General features: G+C 40.6%; 1 protein-coding gene across 1 annotated transcript; it reads right to left on the reverse strand.

Annotated features, from left to right (window-relative positions):
• Positions 1 to 329: 329 nt before the first annotated feature.
• On the reverse strand, positions 330 to 22914 carry LOC128744451 (uncharacterized). The gene is made up of 3 exons (XM_053841480.1): positions 18892 to 22914; positions 18227 to 18520; positions 330 to 551 (listed from the first exon to the last, which is right to left on the reverse strand). The coding sequence occupies exons 1-3, from the start codon at positions 22912 to 22914 to the stop codon at positions 330 to 332; spliced, it is 4539 nt and encodes a 1512-aa protein (XP_053697455.1).
• Positions 22915 to 23156: the final 242 nt, after the last annotated feature.

A 23156-nucleotide genomic window follows, 5' to 3' on the forward strand; every position in this document is an offset into this window, starting at 1 on the left:
TCCAATGTCCCTTCGTCTGCTGGTTGTGGCTCCTCCTGCTGGATATAAGTTTGATATTCCCATTCCTCGTAGGCTTGTTGAAACAGGTCATTCGCCTCCTCCCTGGTCATTGGCGTGCCTTCCGTAGCTGGCTCTACTGGATTCCACTCTGACGGCTGGAATTCCTCCTCTTCTCGCGCTTCCTCTCTGGCGGTCTCGATAAGCTCTTTTCTGTAGTTGGCTTCTAAGCAAGGGTTACACTCGTGCCCTAGTTCATTGCATAATATGCATTTATAAATGACGAAATAGCTATCAATGGATCCCATTGTGTGGTGCTTACTACGTGTTTTCTACAGCTCCCATTCATTTACGTATCGTCGAGCAAACGTAGTGTGCCTTACTACCAGATCTCCTCTGTAGAAAAATGAGATCGGTACTCGTATATACTCTTGTTGTCCATGGAATTTTTCTGGCAGCAGTTCCTGATCCCGTCTTATAGCCGAGTCCCAGACTTGATAATACTCCAGGATGCTATCGAAATCATCCCACAAATCTGCCATTCCTTTGCGTAGCTGTAATTGTTATCTTCTCTCTTTTTTGTCACTGTTTACCGCTTCCATGGGCGAGGTAGTTGCCCTTCTTTATTTTACACTTAAAGTCACTTTTTGTTCATGCTATTGTCAATATTAACTTGTGGTATTAGCAGGTGTTTACTTCACTTGGTCCGCTTGGTTCACTTGGCATTGTTATTATTATATATATATTTTTCTTCTTATTGACGCTTCTTGAAATCGCGTGGATGGCTCACTGCACGTTGTTGTGCCACTGCCAATAGTTCCTATGATGTCTTGTAAAAGCCACTAACTATTCCCTTTTCATGGTAATATCATTTTGAATACTCTCCGGCGCACATAAGAAGGACTCCATATAAAGTAGCGGCCAAAATTGCCTAATGTAAAATTTCACATTTTAGCACATGCTTAAACGCGGTTTTGTAGTAAATTGTTTTTTCGCGAATTCTCCAAACACTGCACTGCACGGTATCGTGCCACTGTCAATAGGTCGCCATATGATATATGTTGGTTCCATATACCTGATTCACCCGTTTAAGGCAAATCGAAATTCGAGACACGATCAGCGTCTATCAAATAATAGAATGCTTTGTGCAACAAAGTGGTTTCTCCACTGGAAGGTTTTATGATTTTAGGGCTCTATGATATGGCTGTATGCTTTGTAACCTTTTTGGGATGATTATTAAATTTAATTATTGTTTATACCACATAGGGACTCGAATTGTGTCTTGCCATGGTTGATGGTGCTCAGATGGTGTAGGATATCATCTATGCATGGCAAGGGGAACTTGTCCGCTAAAATCTTTTTGTTTAGTTGTCTTAAAATCTACATATCAGCTATCTAAAAGCATACAGGTAGTGGCTCTAGTAAGAGGTGCTTGTAGACTCTATTCTCTATCTGTGGTATAAGAATGATTAGGTAAATTTTTGAACCTTTGTTTAAAGCTTTGATTCCTAAACAGTCGTATGCTTGGTCTGTGCTCAATAAAGTTAAGTTCTGCGCCTGGAGTCTTTCTGTAATAAAATTTAGTTCATTTGCTTCTAGAAAATGTTTTGGAATTATGTTGAGTTTTGCTAGCTGAACAGTTTCGAAAGTTGTGTCGAGGTGATTTTCAATGAATTCTTTATGATGACTCACTATTGGTGAGAGCGGTGAAATTTTGATTCGTCTGCATGTGAACTAGCATGTTCTCTCTAGCTTTGATTATTTGTTTGGCTATTAAGCTTTGCTTTTCATTCATGTGTCTTATGATTATGTTCATTCTTTCTTGAAGTTGCATGTTAATTTGGACTTGTTGGTTGTTCTGTCTAACTAGTTTTCAATTACTTGCTGTTAGGTGGATCTGTATGAGATCTTGTTCGTCTAAGTTGCCTGTAATAAACTTTATCCCAGAACCTAAGAAATTTAGCAATCCTCTTCTCTACCTCTTTTTTGGATAAAGGTTATTATACAGATTAGTTTCTGTTGTGAGTTTTTCTTGTAGGAGGTCTGTCATGTCTTTGAAGTTCTGGCATATTTTCAGTTCGTCAATGATTGTTTTACCGGTATTGGGTAGTATTTATCTAGGTCAACTTCATGGTAGATTTTGTGATGTCCGTTTTTGATTAGACTGTTTCCGGTTTGGAGTGTGAGTAGACCAGGGTTTCGGGCCAGGTCATGAATTTGAATGTTTTGGGCATTGGATAGCGCAATGAATAGGGTGACGAATGGTAGAATCGCTGCCATGGTCCTGTGAAACAAAAATAAGAATGTTTAAATCTTTTAATGTTTTCTTTGTGTAAATATCGGTCTCTGTTTCCGATGGCTGTAACCGGCAGATATTATTCTTTTGTTTTCTTTTTGATTCCTTGTACTCTGTTGAAGACAGTTTGATCCTCTTCTATAATTGGTGGGATTGTCTATTTTTATTACGCTACTTCAAATCTCTCTTTTTGAATTTCTCAAGTTGAAGTATTATTTCGTCGTAAAATTTGTTTCGGTCTTCTAGCATTTTTACGACGTCCAGGTTTCTTTCGGTCCCGTCTTTAAGACCATTAAATATTTCGCGTGATTTTAACTTCGTAGCGGAGTGAATGGTATTATTATACAGCGAGCAAGCTATTCGAAATTTTTCTTTTTTACTTAACCCTGAATAGTTATCTTGAATGCATCGAAAGATTTCTGCTACTGTAGAGTGGAATCTTGAGAACTGTCCCGTTCCTTTCACTGTGGTTTGGAGGATGGTAATGTACCTCGATGTTCAAATTCTGCAGAAGACCTCTTATTTCTAATGATTCCAGTGCCGGTTCGTTATAGCACACTATAAGACTTGAAGTGCCGTGCAAGGAATAATTTTAGTAAGTCCTTTTCGAATGTTGTTTATCGTTCTAGGTTTTGTAGGAACGAGAATTCCAAATTTTGAAAACTTATCGACTGCTGATAGAAACAAATCGAAAGCGATTGGTTTGTCGCTACCAATTTGTCCCTGTGATAAAACGGCGCCAACGGCATAGTTTGATGCATCCGTTGTCAAGATGAAAGGCTTTGCGAAATCGGGATATTGAAGGATATCGCTTCCTGTTAAAATATTTATACATTTTACATACACATTACAGATATACATCTACAAACTCTTTAGAGTGGCTAATTTTTTCTCCTTTCCCAAATGCTTTAGTTAAGGGTTTGGCAATCGTTGCAAAATCTCTAATAAATTTTCGATAATAGCCAACCAGGTACCAAGGAACCCTCGTAATTCTTTCTCACGCCGGTGGCTTTCGTAATTTGATTATATCAATGATGATCGACTCTTTATATTTGTTGCCTATTTAATTCAGCCTAGGACTGCATCTCGTGTTTTTCCTATCGTGTCGTTCCTCTGATATACTAGCTTTAAGTCACGAGTAAAAGCGCGAAAAAAAAACAAAAAAGTTTCACAGACTTGTTTGATGACTCTCATACTATAATAATAATAATCCAAAGTCGTAGGTCGACTTTATAAACATATTTTAAATCCTTATGAAAAGAAAAAAAAACATTTATAGCAAAGCAGTAAGAATAATACAAGAGATTATATTCACTTATAAACACCAATTTATGTCGTTTTTTCAAACTGTCTGACTGTCTGTTAGTAATAGGTTATTGTAATAAGCTATTTCTAAATTAATACGAAAAATGCAAACTAAATGCGTCGAAACAATTTCCATCAAGAAGTTACTTTAGAGAATTTTTATCCTTAATTTAAGTACAAAAGCGTCAAATTAAACTAAAATAAAAATAATTAGAATGATATATCTTAAGGAGTATTGTCATTGATGAAAATATAAACGAAATTTCATGAAAGAGTAAAAATATATTAGATATTTGTAACTGTCGGCAACTTATTTTTTACTGAAAGAAACCACTTATTATTTTAAAATCCACCTATTGAGGTGTTAAAATACCATTGACTGTTTCTAATGATTTATGTGTATCGAAGCATAAAAATATCACAGTTTTTATTCGAGGTCTCTTGAATAATACAGAAGATGACGGCCCGGAAAACAGCAAATATCCGAAAGAATAGTGTTTAGTTATTTGCGATAATCTTGTTGCTTATTTGGTGTCATGTGTCTTGTATGCTGTCCAATCATGTCAGATGACCATTTAAAACCAAATAAAAATCGAGAGACAATACGCAATTGGTACAAACCCAATATTTGTTTATTATTACCGATACAGTTTTGAACCGGCAGATACAGAATACAGTTTATGCATTTGTACAGAAAATTTCTCTTCCAAAAGTTCCAAATCCAAATCCAAAAGTTTAAAAGAAAAATTCTAAAACTGAACAAAAATAAATTGTTAAAAAACCCTGAAGTCCAACTGTCCAAACATCTACTAATCTAAACTGAAACTTTCAAAGGCCCAGAAACATAAAAGCTTAAAAATTCGAAAACCCAAAGGTTTAAGTCTAAATATATTTAGGTAGGTACCAATGTAAAAAAATGGAAAATCAAATAATTTTAATGGTCCAAAAGTTTAAAGTTTTGTTAAACTTGTTACAATCCATAACTACAATACTTTTGAAGTACAAAAATCCAGAATCCGAAAGTCCAACTTCAAGGTTCTAAAGTTCAAAAATGCTAGGATGAGGCCCTGCTTTTTTCCGAGGAGTTAGATTCTTCAAACCTCAATGATGACTGGAGCTGAATACTACAGAGACTATAGATTAGAGAAGCGACAAGGCACTCAAAAATCGCAAAATTTTTTATCATAACGGAGAGTTACTTTTGTTTGTGATGGTACTCTGCGTTTTCATTCAAAATTTGGCGATTTTTGAGTGCCTTGTCGCCTCTGTAACCTATAGTCTCTGTACTGAATATGCACGGCCATCGCTGTCGAAGAGTACTGGCAGCATTCTGCAGAGCCTCGGAGATTACAAAACGATTGGTTTGATGGGAAATGCCCACTAGCGGTGGAGAGAACGAAAATTGCTTGGAAAAATTATCTGAGTATTTACACTAAGGAGAACTTGGTCAATTACTGACGAGCAAGGAACCAGCTGACCACGATCTGCCAAAAGTGCCAAAAGGAGAACAAATATCAAGAAGAATTAGAACAACTATTTCGAGCTGAAGGTGAACCGGTCTTGTAAGAGTTATACACCGAAAGCTGGTCTGGGACGGGGGAAGGGAATCTAATCACAAATGAGCGCGAGGTAGTCGATAGAACTGCGTCCATTCTTCGAAGAACACCTCAATGGGGAAGTTGCAGAAGCAGGCGAAATCGAAGTTAACCTAGAGGTGCCCATGGAAGATATTAATGTGCCAACACCTGATCTCCATGATGCCAAACAAGAAATCCGTGGTTACTGAAGACCAACAAAGCCTACCGGCAAAATTTTATAAACATGACCGAGAAACGCTGGTAATGGCTCTAAACTGGGTATTTTCCAAGATTTGGGAGGAGGAGAAGCTACCAGAGGAATAGATGGAAGGAGTGGTCTGTCCCATGTACGAAAAGGGTGTTCGCCTCGACTGCGGCAACTAACGCGGTATAATGCTGGTAAACGCCACCTACAAGGCACTCTCCCAGGTCCTCTTACGCCAGCTGTCACCGCGGTAGCACAAGGTTTCGTAGGAAAATATTAGGATTCATGGAGGCTCGCGCCGCTACGGACCAAATTTTTACCAAAATTTCAGATCTTGCAGAAATGTCTGGAGTATATCGTGCACACGCATCACATTTTTATTGATTTCAAAGCAGCATACGATACAGTTGGTCGAGACCTGCTATGGCAGATAATGCACGAGCACGCTTTCTTTGATAAACTGACTGCTCAAGGCGGATCGAGTGATGTGTTCCGTGTGCATCTTGGGGATACTCTCGAGACCCTATGAGGCGGCGACGGTTGAGAAAAGGTAACGGCTTATTCTGCGGAATCTAGGAGGATTGGGCTAAAAAAAATACGTCGAAGACCAAATACATAAAAGGAAGAGGCTCAAATGAAACAAACCCGTGGGATCGCGGACAACAACAATACTTTGCCCTTCGCAAAACGTTACGATCTAGAAGCACCAAACGCTGTCGTACCTGCGCAAAACCCTTATCAGATTGGTAGTTCTTTATGGACTGTGCGGTGAAGCTGTATGTTATTTAATATCGCTATTGAAGGTGTGATCCAGCGAGCGGGCATCGAAACGAGAGGAACAATCTTCAGCAACAATAGCTAACTCCTAGCCTTTGCAGACGACCTCGACATCATTACTAGAAACCGTGGGACGGCGGAGGCAATCTATGCCAGACTAAAAGCGGAGGCTAGGAGGATAGGGTTACAAATTAATGAGTCGAAAACCAAATATATTGTAGGAAGAGGCTCCCGAGAAAGTAACGTTTACCTCCCATGGACAGTGACTATTGACGGCGATGAACTCGAAGTGGTTGATGAGTTCGTATATGGGTCATTCCATCTCAAACGTACACAAGGTTTGGATTCGACCATCAGCGATTTTAACCAAAGTCGGCATAATTGTTCATTCCGACCCCACAACCAATTTCCCAAAGTATTATGCCGATTGATCAATCCCCCTAGCAGTGGCGCTACTTCCTTTTTTACAGATTTTCAAAAAAAATCATTTTTCTGATTTAAATATCGCGGAAACAGTTTGATGTGAAGACATGCCAATATACTTTTTCTATGGGTTTTTGGCCGCGCAATCGAATGATGTAATCAGTTTTATTTTATCAGCTGGCAGGCCGTTTCTGAATTCCATTCGTTTTTGGGCTAGTTTTTCCCGTCGACATAACAATGCATTATATTGCTCAAATAACTAGCACACTTAAATAATAAAACTATAAAAATTTGTTCGAAATTGTTACTTTTATTTAAATATATACAAAAGTATCCAGAACATCAAAATTTATTACGCCGATTCTATGTTGAAAATGCATCTTTTTCATTAAAGTACATTATTTAGTCATGAAAATGTCCGGAAACTTCAGGTAGACGAGCTTAAAAGTTCTTTCACTAACAATTCAGATAGAATTACGCATGCCCCAGATATTAAAAACGCCATATCTCCCAAACTACCAATATTGTTTTTTTCTAGTTAAGTGATTCTTATGTAGAATTTTCTGGCGAAATTTTGAGCATTTTTATTTGAAAATAAAATTGGGGGTGTTTTGAGATACTCGCATTTTTTATTTTAAATTGCAATAAAATGAATGATGTTAGCAATTTAAATATAAACTGATAACATCATTCGATTGCGCGGCCAAAAACCCATAGAAAAAGTATATTGGCATGTCTTCACATCAAACCGTTTCAGAGATATTTAAATCAGAAAAATGACTTCTGTAGTCTGTAAAAAAAAAGGAAGTAGCGTCACTGCTAGGGGGATTGATCAATCGGCATAATACTTTGGGAAATTGGTTGTGGGGTTGTAATGAACAGTTATGCCGACTTTGGTTAAAATCGCTGATGGTCGGATCCAATTTTTCCGATTTTTGTGTACGTTTGAGTTGGAATGACCCATATTTGCGATCTCTGATCACCGCCGACAATAACACAAGTAACGAGATCCAACGACGCATTCAAGCTGGAAATCGAGCCTACTTTTCCCTCCGCAAGTCGTTTCGATCTAGGAGCATACGCCGCCGCACAAAGCTGACGATGTACAAAACTAGCTAATAAGGTCGGTAGTCCTCTACGGACTTGAAACGGTAACTTTGCTTACGGAAGACATACATGCACTTGCCGTTTTTGAACGAAAGCTGTTGCGGACTATTTCTGGCGGAGTGCAAACAGAAAGCGGAGAGTGGCGGAGACGTATGAATCACGAGCTACAGGCACTGCTTGGAGGGATTCCCATCGTACACCTGGCGAAAGTTGGGAGACTACGGCTGGCCGGCCACGTCGTAAGGATACCGGACGACTGTGTAGTGAAATCCGTTCTCTTCAAGAACCCCACCGGCACCAGGAATAGAGGGGCTCAACGTGCACGATGGCTCGACCAGGTTGAAACCGACTTGCGTATGTCGAGACGCGCAGCGAATTGGCGACGAGTAGCCCAGGACCGAGTACAATGGAGAGGAATTCTTGATACGGCAAGAGCCAGCCCGGCTCTCGGCTGAATAAGTAAGTAATAAGTAAGGTGAAGCTGCAATGCTGAGCATACGCGCCCTTGCCGTGTTTGAGCGAAAGGTGCTGCGGACGATATTTGGTGGAGCACAAACTGAAAGCGGAGAGTGACGGAGGCATATAAACCACGAGCTGCAGGTACTGCTTGGCGATAATCGCATCCTACATCTGGCGAAAGTCGGTATTTCTTTTGCGTGGATATTATCATTACGACCAGCATTTTGATCTATTGTGATCTTATCCAGGGGTTGTCCCGCACTTCGTTATTATATGTTATTGCAGTATCGGTATAGAGTGAGCGAACTGCTTATTATCCGTGCTTAAGGTTTCGGTGTGTTTTTACCCCTTTTTCCCTCTACGCTTCTTACTACTTTTCAACCAATCTAGCTCTAGAGCCAGGAAGTGCGGAGACTAGTTACAATTTGTCCTTGGACAAGAGGCTTCGTTCGCACCTCGAGCAAGTATCATTCTTATAACCAGTCCCGGCTAAAGGCTTCAAAGGTCGGTAAAGCAGAGTTAAGCACAGAGTGAGGGTGTGTATGTGTGAATGTATGTGTTCCTTATGCATTACCAATCTCGTTCCTAGAACCAGGAAGCGGAATAAGCTATAATTTGCCCTTGAACAAGAAGCTTCATTCGCACCTCAAGCAAGTATCACTCTTACAATAACTTGCCCTGGCAAGAGGCTTTCATTGTTAGTAAATGCAGAATACAGTAGAAAGGATGTGGAGGGGCCTGAGAATAAACCCATGCTAAAGTCACTTAACATCGAATGGCCTGATTCTACTAAGAGTCGAACCCACGACCATTCGCTTGTCATGGCAACTCGGTAACCTTGCGGCTACAGGGCTACAGGGCGAAAGTCGTAGGCTACGGTGAGCCAGATTCGTCGAAAGGCTGCCGAATGACAGTGCGACGAAAACAGTTCTCTTCAACAACCCCCCCGGCACCCAGAACAGAGAGCCTCAACGTGCAAGATGGCTCGCCCAGGTCGAAAGTAATTTGCGCTTTCTGAGACGACCGACAAATTGGCGACGAGTGCCCCAAAATCGAATTGAATGAAGAGGACTGTTTGAAACAGCACGAGCCACCCTGGCTCTAAATGGCTGACGACGATGATAACGTGGTAATTATTTTTTTAGTGTGTCAAAAATATGAAAAAAGGTTTTTGGTTTATCAAACTGGCGAAATATGACTGCAATCCTCTACTCTATTTGTTTCTTATTAAATCCATCCATTGTTAAATCAATGTTTTTATTTGCAGGAGAATCACTTTTTTTCTCGGAGTGTTGTTCGAGTTTCACTTATGATCCAACAATAACGTTACAATACTTAATATTTTTACAGATACTCAACAATTAACAATTAGCTTACTTTTGAATTTTAACTTGAACAAAACCACATTATATTTTATATCATAATACGTTATAAAATAAAACACCGTTCACAATCACCGGCGCACACTTCGTTTTTCTTCTGGCTTGCAAGCAATAATAAAGTTTTATATTACGGATTAGCCTTTCTAAAACTTTTTAAGTTTAAAAGCTTCCCGATTATAAACAGCCCTCTAAGCGACCGCTCCTTCTGTGAACGTGGAGTGCTATCACCCATACAGATGACGGTATGCCGTCTCGATAAAGCCATCCCGCATGCGTGACCGCTTCGTCCAAAAGATTTGGAGTATTATCACTCACACAGTTGATAGCTTATCCGGAGCTGGTTGCTAGCAATGAACGATGTCCATTTCAGTGAAAACTTTCCTTGTAAGTCCAAAGTTTCCTGAGTCCAAAGAAGACAGCTTACTCAGAGGTGGAATAAGGGTTTTAGGATTAAGGAAATTCGAGCAGATTGAGATCTTAGATTTTTTTGTTAGATTATAGTCACTTTAACAGCTTATGTCATTCGTGACTTCTGCGGGGCTGGGATTTAAACCCGAGTCCGCGGCGTGAGAGGTGTGAATGCTAACCACTTCGCCGGGACTGACACCCAGATCTTAAATTGGCAAAGCTAATTGCAAATAATATTTGTAACCAAAAGGCTACACATGTTTTGTTTATTTAATTTTTTTTGAAAACTAAGAATTTTTTACATTAAATATTAACAATTCTGTAATACATTACTTTTATTTTCTAAGATATATTTTTTAAAGAAATAAAGCTGCTTGCTATGTAGACGCATGGTGTTTTGTTTCCATTGGCGTAGCTAGAGGGGGTGCCTGGGGTACCAGGCCCCCTCCAGAATTCTGCAGGCCCCCTCCAGAAATTTTCCTCATTAGAATCGGAAACCTGGAAAATACTCAGTGTATATGTTCCCGCTTTAGATATTTTCTTTTTCACTAGGCATCGTAAAAGCGTAGTTGTCGTCGTCGTGAGTAGCTTAGTAGCCACTCCGGCTCTAGCTGTTTCAAGCGTTCTTCTCCATTGAACTACATCTTGGACCACTCGTATCAAATTTCCCAGTCACAGAAGTCGCAAATCACTTTCAACCTGGTCGAGCCATCTTGCACGTTGAGCATCCCTGTTCCTGATACTGGTCCAGTTGTTAAAGAGAACTGTTTTCGTCGCACTGTAGTCTACTGACTTTCGCCAGATGACGATGACAATCTCTCCAAACAGTGCTTGTAACTTTCAGTTTGTACTCCGCCAAATATCGTCCGAGTATCTCCCGCTCGAACATAGCGTATGCTTAGCGTATGCAAAGGAAGCCTAATTTCCCGCTTAAATGCCCAACACGATCCCCTTACTAGTATTGTTGTCCGTGTGCACCAGCAATCCCAAATACACGAACCCATCTGCCACTTCTAGTTCGTCGCCATCAACAGTTACCGTCCGCGAGAGACACGCGTTTGTTTCCTTTGAGTATTTGGTCTTGGCCGCATTTATGTTTGGAACACTCGTCCTAGATTCTGATTTCGTCGGATCACCCCTTCAAGTGCAATGTTGAATAATATGCAAAATAAGCCGTCACCTTGTCCCAACTTTCGCCGCGTCTCAAAGTAACTCGAAAGTATCCCCGAGATGCACACGAAACACAACACTCTCTCCAATGCAGCTCCGCTCAGTTGCGCCAGTTTATTCGGAAAACCGTGTTCGTGCATTATCTGCCATATAGTTGGTCTCGATCGACTGCATCGTATATTGCTTTGAAATCAATAAAGATGTGATGTGCGGACAGGTTGTACTCCCAACATTTCTGGTAATTGCGCGGACCCTCATCAAGCCCGCCTGGTATTTACCTGCAAAACCTTGTGCTATCGGTGACAGCCAGAGTAACAAGATCATAATCAAAATTTTTTTTGGAAGGCACCCCCTAGGCCCCCTCCAGGGAAATTTCTAAGCTACGCCAATGTTTGTTTCTACTTTTTAGTGCAACGGAAACGGTTTGTCTAATGCTCAAAAGTTCAAACGACAATAATCCAATAGTTCAAAACGTTAGAAGTTCAACAATGTTGAAAGATTTCTAGATTTTTGTACATTTGACGCTTGGTATTTTTGGATTTCTGACGTTTTGATTTTTGACGTTTTCTAACTGAGCCTTATTGTTAGTCAAACCAGACAAACTAAAAATATTCAAGTGTTCAAAATTCCGAAACTCCAATAGTCCATAAGTTTACGTTCGCAAAGGTCTCAATGCCCAAAAGTCAAAAAGTTTAAAAATCTAAATTGAACAGCTCTTAAACTGAAAACAGCTAAAAAATACAAAACAGTTTAGAAACCCAAAAATCTGGAAACACAAAAGTTCGTCGAAAATCCACAAGACCTGAAGTTTAAAAATACAAAATTCCGTTAAAATGGTAAATTAAATTAACATATTGTAATGCATTAATTACCAATGAATTGAACTTGACAGTTTAAAAAATTTTATCAAAATACTTGAGCAATTGTTTATAGGTTTCGAAGTGTGGTTAATATTTTTTCAAAGCATTGGAATATTTTTTAAATAGCGCTTCTGTGTCCTTGGCATAACAGCCCTTTCAACGGCAGGCAAATTATGCCGATGTCAGCTCATCAAAACAACCCCAAGTCTCTTAATTTCCCTTCAGATTCCTAAACCTGCAGTGATTGTTTTGTCTAAAAAAGGAGCACGAAATACCATCGAACCTTTACTTGGAAATTTAATATTGATGCATCCTGTGCTCGCCGGCCGCAGGCCGTGAGTGTTCGCAGGCATTTTTTGTTTAGATCAGCCGTCTTCTAATTGGTGCAGAACGTTCTCCTGGTGTGTGTTGTTTACATAAATATGCGGAATTCGCGCGTGTCGCAGTCATGGTCCGGAGTATATTAAAAATACAAGAAAAAAATCCATTCGCTAGGACATAACGGGGTTGATCGTTGGTCACTGTAGCTCGAACTTATACAAGTAGGAGTGGAGACATGATCTTGTGTTTAGTATTTACTTTCAGCCCGGGCCCTTACGATTGCCGATGACCGTACGAGCCGGTAGGTTCATTCAAGTCCCAGACGTGAACAGTTATGGTCGAGGTGGTCCGAAACGTGTCCGGTGGTGTTTCCAGAATTTTGTTTTAATGTGTTAAAATCAATCGTTTGTTCCTAAATGAAAAATTGTTCTGAAATATTGTACTGTCTAATTGTTGGATAAGTTTTATAGTTCGGATGGAGTGAAGATCGAATTATGGCGCATAACAAGTGGAAAGAATACAAATGACTATCGTTATCGGTAAGTTCCAAATTTCTTTCGCTCTAAAACCTCTTCTTTGGATTTCTTGCCTTTAACTAATAATTTATAATTGAAAAATGATTTTGCGATACGGACTATGTGGCTTTAGTTTTTCCACTTAAACAAGACAAACCAGATTGTTGTTTTAAAGTGTGCATTAAAGCATGTTTTTATGGTGATTTAGTTTTAAGACTTGCTTTGTGTTAGTTTTTGGTGTTAGGCGTAGATGAACTTTTTCACATTTAGTTGAATTGTTATTGAGTCGGAGACCTCTTGCTGTACAGATATTTAACGATTTTGGCAGTAAGGTGTAAAACTAATTTTTGTCACAACGAGCTTTGGCAAATATAAACAAGATAATAAGTCTGTATCAAGTATGTTTATTTGTAAATGTATCAAAAATAGGTATAGCCATCAACGGATGTTTCCAAAATCGGAAAGACGGGAAAATTCCTCAATGAATTTGCTCAATCCGTTGCAGATTGTATTTTAAACTCTATACTTTCATTATATTGTCTATATTTTATGCATAACATATTTATTACCGCGAACTCCCATTTCCAAACACCCATTTTCAGGATATTTCTACGGCAATTTCCCCGTACATTACTGGAATGGAGGAAAACAAGTAGAAAACTGGGCACAATATAACTTTGAATCCAGGTTTCGCGGTAAGGAAAAGCAGAATCGCTGGCTTGAGAACTGGAATATCCGTTAAAGTATGTGCTTTTGAAATAATTACCTTTTTAAGTCCCTTAAACAGTAGATTGCAAGAAACACACACGACATATTTGTTTCAAATTGAGCGATTTAGAAGATGTCAGCTAAATTATTTCCTTTTATTTAAAAAGGTATTTTTGGGAATTTATTATTCCACTCCACAAGTTTAAACTTGGGTGTTTATTTCACAGAGCAGTTGAGAGGAACAAAGCCCTGAGGCAATTTCCGATGCTCTGCGGATGAAAAAAGAGTTCAAAATGTTCAACGTCTATTCAGGATTTGCTGCAAAACTGATTACCAAAAGATAAGAATCTGCGTGATGTTGAGAAAAATACTGTATGCAGTCAATGCTGAAAACAGATGTAAGTACAAATTATAAAAGATTAGAATTATATCTAACTTTTGTTCGTTTCCCTTAAAGGCTATTTTTGCTTGCTTCAACAATTGTTCCTGCTGTTGGCTGCTGCTTATCGCGCGAGAAATTGGAAGCTGCCAGAAATTGGAATTTGCATACAAATACAAGTAACTCTAGTTATAAGATATGGTGGTAAGAGCAAAGTCGTGGTTTCGGATTTCTGCTTAAATGCAATTTCGATTTTGAGTTCGATAAAAAAGCGCTGACAATGTTTATTTAAGATTTCCTAGCATGTTTAGAAGCATAAATAAGAATTAGGTAGCTATAATGTAAACAATGAAATGGTTTACACTGCCCAGTATTGAACCAATGAACCAATCATGATATTGATTTACAGTTTATGCAGTGGATAGTAGATAAAAAGTTTAAGTTTATCGCTTTGAATATTAACTATTTGAGCATGAGTTAACTATTAGTATATGCTTTTTTGCGAATTTATAAGCATCACACGAGTAAATCTAATATATAATCACCCTAATGGCATCAGTAGCGAAACAAAAACGGAAGTTGAAAAATGGTCTGGAACAAAACCGTTTACCCAAAAAAAAACCTGAACACTTAATCTTTCCGGGTTGCAACTTGCAACATGGTCGCATTGTCAGCGGAGTAATTAGCAGCAGTTATTTATCATGAATCGTTGCTTCTTAGTGACCGAAATTATCATAAATTTTTGTTGTATTTTACAATATTTTGACAAAATTTTACCGTGAAATCTCGTTTGCTCCGTATTAAGAACTATTTTCCGCTACTCGTGACTTAACTAGTTCTTAGAATTAGGCACAGTTGTGGCCGGGTCACCCTTTGGAGGACCTTCACTTGGTTTAATTCACTCAGTCTGATGATTCCTGCTAATGGAAGGTAGTTAAGGAGCAATCAGAGCCGGCGTTACAACGCGCGAGGCCCTGTGCAAATTACGCAGCGAGGCTTTTTTGTATGCTACAAGGGCATTGAATTAAAAGGCCACTGTGATAGTCTTAAGGATCATCTTTTGGGGCAGGCTCCGATTGCTCTACACAGTGCTCATACCCACTGAAGAACTTAATATAGATAGTTATAATCTTGTACCCCAATTCTACATCTGTTATTAAAATGACCTTTTGGGATTTGGACTCTAGGAAGGAAACTTCCGAAGAATGTTATGCCTAGCTAAAGCAAGAGCCCCGTAGTTGCAGAGCAGATGCGCTGAACTTTCTAGTTCAGAAAGCGCCAGTTTTCGGCTTCTCTCGATATTCTTTAAATGATAAAGAGCAGTGTTCAGTTTGGAGTCCCGTGATTCCCATGAAGTTGAATCAACCCTTTATTTGATTCCAACGGGATGCTTTCTTAGCAACATAATCTAGGCGGGCAGCCCAGTTAAGTTTTTCATCCAGAATTACTCCGAGAAGTTTGACTTCATTGGTGAAGTTCAACCTGCAACCTGTAGGGAGGAAGTAATGGCATGTTTTCTTCACCGAATGAATAATATAACGACTGCTCTTATGGGGTTTATATTAAGTTCGTCTTGTAAGCATCACAATATGGTAGTGTTTATAGCTCCTAACAAACAACTTGATATACAGTACTGCGTCGACGATAAGTTCTATGTCGACGGCTTATGCAATGGCTTCATAAGCAAGCTGCGATATTTTGTGAGGGAGTGCGTCGACTACCAGTGTCCAAGGCAAGGAGGAGAGAACTCCCTGTGGACATTCTTTGATCGTGACCGATGTATCTCCCAATGATTCTATGGGTTTCTCTGCTTGAAAACATTGCTTGAATCTAGTTCATTGTATTGTAGTTGATTCCGTTTTGAAAAAAAGCCATAATAATTAAAACGAAAGACGTGTAATCGAAAGCTTCTTCAATGTCATGGAAAGCACAAAGTGTCGTCTCCTGATATTTTTTTTTGCTGGGCTTTTTGAACTTTTCAAAAGAAAATTTGACCGCCATCCACATTTTTTAGAAATCTAAAAAAATTATATTATTTATACAAAAAAATGCTCTTGAAAACTTTTTCGTTTTTTTACTGTGATATTCGCATCACAGGAAGGAATAAACTGCGAAAAATGAAATTCACTCTAGACGCCATTATTGATTCAACATGGCGTCTAATGATCTGAAAATTTGCCAAAATGTTCCCCAGGCCAAGTACTTTGTTTGAATCATTCCATAATGTAATTAGGTTCGGGGGCATTTTTTGTATGGAAAACTGGCTAGTCCCTTTATTATGAAAATCTAAATTTAAATCTTCCATCTTTGACCCTATCTATCTATTTTTAACTCATATTAATTCTCTAATATTCTTAACAAATTTTAAACTTTTGCTGAAACTGCTAGGCAGCGTGGAAAAGTATCAAAAGTTTGCTGAAAAGAAAACAAAGAAGCCAGTTATCAGGTCCTGTTCTAGGTCTTAACTAGTTGTTCTAAAGCCTTAGGCCTAGAGGCACCTTCGATAGATGAAACATTTAGTTTTCCTGTGCTGGATTTGTTAGTACTGTAGGTTATGCTGCCTTGATAAAGCAATCATGATAGCATTAGCACTACTTACGTCTTTGATCAGGACTTTAAAAGTCCACTCCCAAGGTGTTTTTGTCACACATTCTTGTCAGCCTTTCTGTTTTAAGTAAGGAATAGCTTAAAGGTCTTCTGGTATATTTGCTTGATAACGTTTACATTTGTAACACTTTGTGTGCCTATAATGACACAAACAGCTGCTACATCTGCACGAGACTCCAGCAAGAACTGCCCTCCATTCTGAGCACTACAATTGATGATTCTGCTTATGTCTTCTTTGCTCCATCCCTTTAAAGCGAACTCTTGCATATGCTTGTTGTCAGTTTCTCCAGGGAAAATTGCTCCCCCAACGGGTTGAAAACGACAATGTCCATTATATACAAGGGATATGATGGCTGTGCCTACTTCACTGTGAGGCTAATGAGCCCATCTGCAAAGACTGGTTGTGTCATAGGTGATGTTGAGCTTTTGTAAGTGCTGATGTGGAAAGTGCCGATCATTTGATACACATCTGCTAATGCTTCATGGCTTTTTATATAAGACAGAGTGTAATCCAAACGACTTTTAATGTGCGTAGATAAGCTTGCCTCTATTTGACTAACTTTCACAGTACTTACTGGGTCATGACATCGTAGAAGCCATTTGTCGGAGCCGTGCCAGGCTCACGGGGGATGAAACAAAATCGCTTCCTAGCCTTGTTGCGGCATAAGCAACATGTCTTGACAAGACCGAACAGGAACGTTGCCGCTCAAGCTAGGAGCCGTCAGGAAAACGAGTGTTCTGTTCAAGCACTTGCGGATAACAATTTACTCTTCTTTCTAATCCTGAATAGGACGGGTTTGGTCCGCAAGTCCATCGACAGCTAGCACTCAACCAGTGGGGGGCTGCATTTGTGTTCTGCATAGGCACCGGCGGATAACAGGATGGAGAAAATAAACCTTTCTTGTCCTTAAAAGGACGATTTGGTCCGCAAGCCTGCTGCAGCAACACTAAGCCAGTGGAGTGGACTGTATATACATCTGCTACTTCCCAGGACGTCTTCAGAGGATGTGAAGGAAGCACTAGTTTACTCTAAAAACTACTCCATTTATTCTTCTTGATGTTAACAGATTGAAATGTGGAAAAATACTGAATGCCGCGCTAGTGCGCGGACTGGTTATATAGCGTAAAAATCTTCTTCTTCCCTGTTGCTGCTGCTGCTGCTCGCCTCGTACGTAACATGTGAAATGGCAGAACGCGAAAAAAAGGTGTGGCTAATTTCGCAGCGGTGGTTCGATGTCTTGATGCTGTTGTTGTTATTGTTGGTGCCTGTGGTGATTCGCGCTTGCGCGTGAACATTCTCCCTCGGGCTGAGAAGCATTCTCGGAACAATTCTCGAATAGTTGAATATTATCCTCGATGGGAAGCACTGCAATCCTTGATACTGGTCGCTTGTAAACAGTGTTACCCACCATGACGTCGACTGTACGAACCAGTCCATCGGAACCTGGATATGTCCGCATAATCCTTCCCAATTTCCAGCTCATTGGTGGCAAATTTTGGTCTTCCAGAAGCACTATCATTCCTGGCTGTAGATTATTCTTCCTTATTTGGTCCTTGGTTCGTTGTTGTAAAGTTTGCAAGTAGTTATTTTTCCATTTCTTCCAAAATTCGTCTCGTAGTCTTTGTACAAACTGCCAACGATCAAGACGGTTGACAGGAACATTCTGGTAACTTGGTTCCGGGATGGCGGTAATCGCTCGTCCAAGTAAAATGTGTCCAGGTGTACATACCTCGGGGGCGTCAGCATCAGGTGACGTAGCATAAAGTGGTCGGGAATTCAATATAGCCTCAACCTGTGTCAAAACTGTCACGTATTCCTCGAAAGTCAAATGAGTATCTTTCAAAGTTCGCTTCAAGTGATATTTAGCACTCTTTACGGCCGCCTCCCAAAGACCACCAAAGTTCGTAGCCTCAGGAGGAATAAAATACCAAGCTATCTCCTTTGGTTGACAAAAACCCTCAATTTTATCGACACTATGAGATCGAAACATTCTGTACAGCTCGTTCAGTTCCGCTTTAGCACCCTGAAAATTGGAACCATCGACTTCCGTTGGCCTTTCTTGACATATATGGGGCCTGCGTAATCCACTCCAGTCACTTCAAATGGAAATGCAGGTGTCACGCGACAAGATGGCAAATTCCCCATTTGTTGGCTTGCCTTTGTTGGTTTGGCACGAAAACAGGTGACGCAACTCCTGGTGATTTTCCTTACAGCAGATCTACCTTCCAGTAACCAATACCGTCCTCGAATTATTACTAGTAGACTCGATGGTCCAACGTGTAAGTTTTCAATATGGTAAGCGCGTATTAACAGATCGACAATCGGGTGCCTCGGCAAAATGTATGGATGTTTGGCCATGATTGATATAGACGATTTTTTTAGTCTACCACCTACTCTGAGCAGTCCGTCCTGGTACACTGGGTTCAGCGAACCAATTCTTTTACACGGTTCGTTGTTTTCAATACGGCTAATTTCGTCTCCTAAGATTTCATGCTGCACCACCTTGATGATCACAATCATCGATTCTCGGAATTCAGAAACAGTGAGGTGACGTTTCAGATTGCGGAGATTACAATTCTTAATTTTGCAGTTAGAGATGAAACGTAGAACATATGCGATTACCCTTTGCAGTTTACGAAAGGAGCTAAATTTGGCGAAAACGGGAAGATCATCAACATTATAGGTGACTGCAGAAATAAAGGCAGTCGTTTTCATCTCAGGCAATTCATCATCCGATATCGGATCAGGAGATTCAATTTCGTAGTTTATTGATTGCAAGAAAAGAGGACCCTTCCACCACAAATCATTGGATAGTAAGGCTTTAGGCAACGATCCTCTTGACACAATATCCGCGGGATTTTCCTTAGTCGGAACATATTTCCAAGTGTAATTCTGTGTTTCATTGATAATCTCAGTCACTCGGTTGCGAACAAACACTTGGAGGGTTGGTAATGGTTTGCGTAACCAAGCTAGCACAATCTGGCTATCAGACCAGAGAACAACGTCGTCGAAATTTACCTTTATGGTATCGATTACCTTCACCATCAGTCTGGATAACAGGCGAGCTGCTAACAACTCTTTGCGAGGAATACTTAATTCTGCTATTGGGGCGACTTTCGATTTACTACATAACAGTCGCAATGCGGCGCTTCCATCGGAAAAAATACTTCGAACATATAAAACCGCTCCGCACGCAGCAATCGAGGCATCCGAAAATCCATGGATCTCCATAGTAACGAAGTTGGGAAAAATAACACGTCGAGGGACCGTCATTTCATTCATTTGTGGCAGAGTATCTCGAAACTTCAACCAGGAAACAAGCAGTTCTCCTTCAAGATTCTTATCCCAGGATAGGCCAGCGGTCCACAATTTTTGCATAAGAATCTTTGCCACTACTACGATGGGAGAGACTAAACCCAACGGATCGAACAACCTTCCAATTTCCGAAAATACCTTTCTCTTGGTGAATAATTCATGTGGGTCGGCCGAGGTCTTCGTAACGAAAAGAAATTCATCTGATTGTGGACTCCAGGTGAGTCCCAGGGTTTTGATTACTTCGCTGTTGGTTGGACAATCCAGTCGTACTAATTTCTCCCTATTTTCTTCAGGGACTTGGCTCAGCAATTTCGAACAATTTGAACTCCACTTGTGGATGGGAAATCCACCAAGCTGAAGCATCTCTTGCAACTGACGCTGTGCTTCTACGGCTTCTTCGACGCTCGTGGATCCAGAAAGGATATCGTCGACATAACAATCTTCTAAGATAATTTTGGACGCAAGCGGAAATCGATCACCCTCATCGTTGCACAACTGGACCAGGCTTCTGGTGGCAAGAAAGGGGGCTGAAGCTGTCCCGTACGTCACAGTCTGCAGCTCCAAAACTCGTAATCGCTGGTTGGATTCCGTGCGCCAAAAAATCCTTTGGAATGGAGTATGACATGCAGCAACTAATACCTGCCGATACATTTTGGCTATGTCAGCGGTAAACACGACGACATGTAAGCGAAATCGGAGAAGGATACTGAATATATCGCTTTGAACAACACCACCGACATGAAGGACCTCATTTAAAGACTTGGCTGCTTGATAGGGCTTGGCTGAAGCATTAAACACTACCCTTAACTTCGTTGTCGAACTGGTTGGTCGCAGTACTGCATGGTGAGGCAAATAATAACGCCCTTGAGAAGGATCATCATTGGCTTCATCTACTTCTTGACAATGACCTAATGCCTCGTACTCAGCAATAAACTCTGAATAAAGTTTTTTCAAGGTAGAATCCCTTTTGAATCGTCTTTCAAGCATCAGAAAACGGCGAAGAGCGACAGATCGGTTGTCCTGCAGCATGGAAATATCTTCATGGAAAGGGAGCGTGACTATGTATCGTCCGGTTGACGTACGCCGATGGGTAGACCGAAAAATTTCCTCACACGTATCTAATTCATCTTTCTCCTTTGTAGGCAGCGAAATATCCTCAACTTCCCAAAAACGACTAATTGTATCATTAAGAGTACCTAGTGATGCAGTGTGAGCTAAAACAGCATTGGAGGTTTCTGTGTGGAATTCGCCAGAGAAAACCCAACCCAGATGAGTTTCATGGAGCTCGGGAAGACCATCATCAAGAAAAATTTGACCGGATTTCAACAGTGTGAAAAACTTCGAAGCACCGATCAACATGTCGATTTTACTAGGCACATGGAAGGTGGGATCTGCCAACTGCAATCCAGCGGGAATTGGCCACGACGAAACATCTATCTTAACGGAAGGAATAATACTGGTTACTTTTGGTACCACAAGGCATTCCACATCAGTAGAAAAATTGGAACACCGAGAGTAGATTTTTACTGTTAGCTTTTCCCTTGCATAAATCTTCGCTCCACCAATTCCGGTAATAGGCACGTACACCGGCTCACGGGAAATCATCAATCGGTTGGCAATCGCTTCAGACAGAAAGGAGACTTGAGAGCCGCTATCTAACATCACTCGACAAGGAATTGATTGACTATCGGCACTCTCGAGGCTCACAACGGCAGTTAACAGCATCGCGGTTTTTACAGTATGTGAATGATTGCAGGAACATGGCGTGGCGCTTGTTGAAGGAAAAACATTGGGACTTGCACTAGCTTCGGCGACGATACTACAAGATTCCTTTTCAGAAAGGGTTTCCGTCTCGGAGGGTTTTGCTTGGAAATCTTCGTGAAGGAGGGTATGGTGTCGTCTTTGACATTTCGAACAAGTACGCTTGGAAGAACAATCTTTGGCACAGTGGCCCGGTCGGAGGCAATTAAAACAAATTCTTAATTGCTTTACTTTGGTTTTGCGGTCTGAAACATGCATCTTGGCAAAAACGGGGCACTCAAAATGACGATGCATTTCACCACAAATCTTACATTGACTTTCAGAATTAGAGGACGTGACAGTATGGACCTTTTGATTCACAGGCTTCATTGGCTTAGAAGAAGGCTCCTTCGCCGCCACAGGATGACGAGAATTTTGAAAACGCTCAAGAATTTGGCACTCACCTTTTAAAAACAGCAACGTATCGTCATACTTTGGTAACTCACCATGGGCTTGGTTCCGTTCCCACAGCTGTAGAGTGCGATCGTCCAAACGGGAGATTAGCAGCTTCGTAATGATAACACCAGACAATTCATCCACTGCCAGACCCTGGTACTGCAACGCTGCAACATGCCGTTCACATGACTTTGTTAACTCCAACAGGTCCTTGAAGTTGCCTTTCGCCATCGGTTTCAGCTGGATCAAACCTTCAACGTGTGTATCCACAATGACACGTTTGTTCTCAAACTGCTCTTTTAACTGTTTCCAAACTTGGCTGAAGTTGTTATCTTGTATCATCTTGGCGTTAATTAAGCCGGCCGCATCACCTACCAGAGCTTTGTCAAGGTAATGCAGTTTGACGGCATCTGAATCGCCACTTTTCATCACAAGATCCTCAAACATGGCCTTGAATTTCGGCCAATTTTCCACTCGACCGTCGAAAGAAGGTACCGGTGGTCGCAAAGGATGATTTTGCACGATCACCGGGGCAGCACCACTAGTGAGAGCAACCGTAGGAACAGGTTTGGCAAAACTCTCCACTAGACGCTCTAGCCGATCGAGCGCTTCGGTATGAAGAACATCAAACTCATCCAGCTTTTCGTCTTGTTCTTCTATTCTAGTTGGTGGGATTTTTTCCATCACTTCACGATGGACTACTGTGTACTCGGCATAATGTGTTTCCAATTTCTTGCCGTACACTTTTAGTAGCGATACACTAATTAACGACGGATCATCTTCCGCGTTTTCCAAATTGTTGTTAATTTTTGTCACTTTGCCTTTTATCTGGCCGCGCTGGTGAATGAGCAGCTGCAGCTCATCGCTGTCCGTGTTGGACCTCTTGGGTGTACGGGAGACAGACATTATGGCGAATTAACCTTTCACTATGCACTTTCTTCTTTACTTTCCACTCAAATGTCTAATTTAAATTGTTCGATTCACACAAATTTGTTTAACTTTTCGGTTTTCACTAATCACTATCAACTTTTGCTACTAGCCTTCCCTCCACATCCTCATCATACTCCGTTTTTAGTAGCGCGCAAACGGTCCCTTCGATCCGGCTCGAAGGACCATGTCGGAGCCGTGCCAGGCTCACGGGGGATGAA

Source organism: Sabethes cyaneus, chromosome 3, assembly GCF_943734655.1.
Source record: "Sabethes cyaneus chromosome 3, idSabCyanKW18_F2, whole genome shotgun sequence".
Taxonomy (NCBI): domain Eukaryota; kingdom Metazoa; phylum Arthropoda; class Insecta; order Diptera; family Culicidae; genus Sabethes; species Sabethes cyaneus.

Excerpts from the sequence above, each read along its gene's own strand:
- LOC128744451 (XM_053841480.1), bottom strand. The coding sequence starts at position 22,914 with ATGTCTGTCTCCCGTACACCCAAGAGGTCCAACACGGACAGCGATGAG. Across the intron at positions 18,521-18,891 it reads ACCAGGACGGACTGCTCAGA|GGTGCTAAAGCGGAACTGAA; the intron begins GTAGGTGGTAGA and ends TCCAATTTTCAG. Across the intron at positions 552-18,226 it reads CTGATGCTGACGCCCCCGAG|CTACGCAAAGGAATGGCAGA; the intron begins GTATGTACACCT and ends TAACAATTACAG.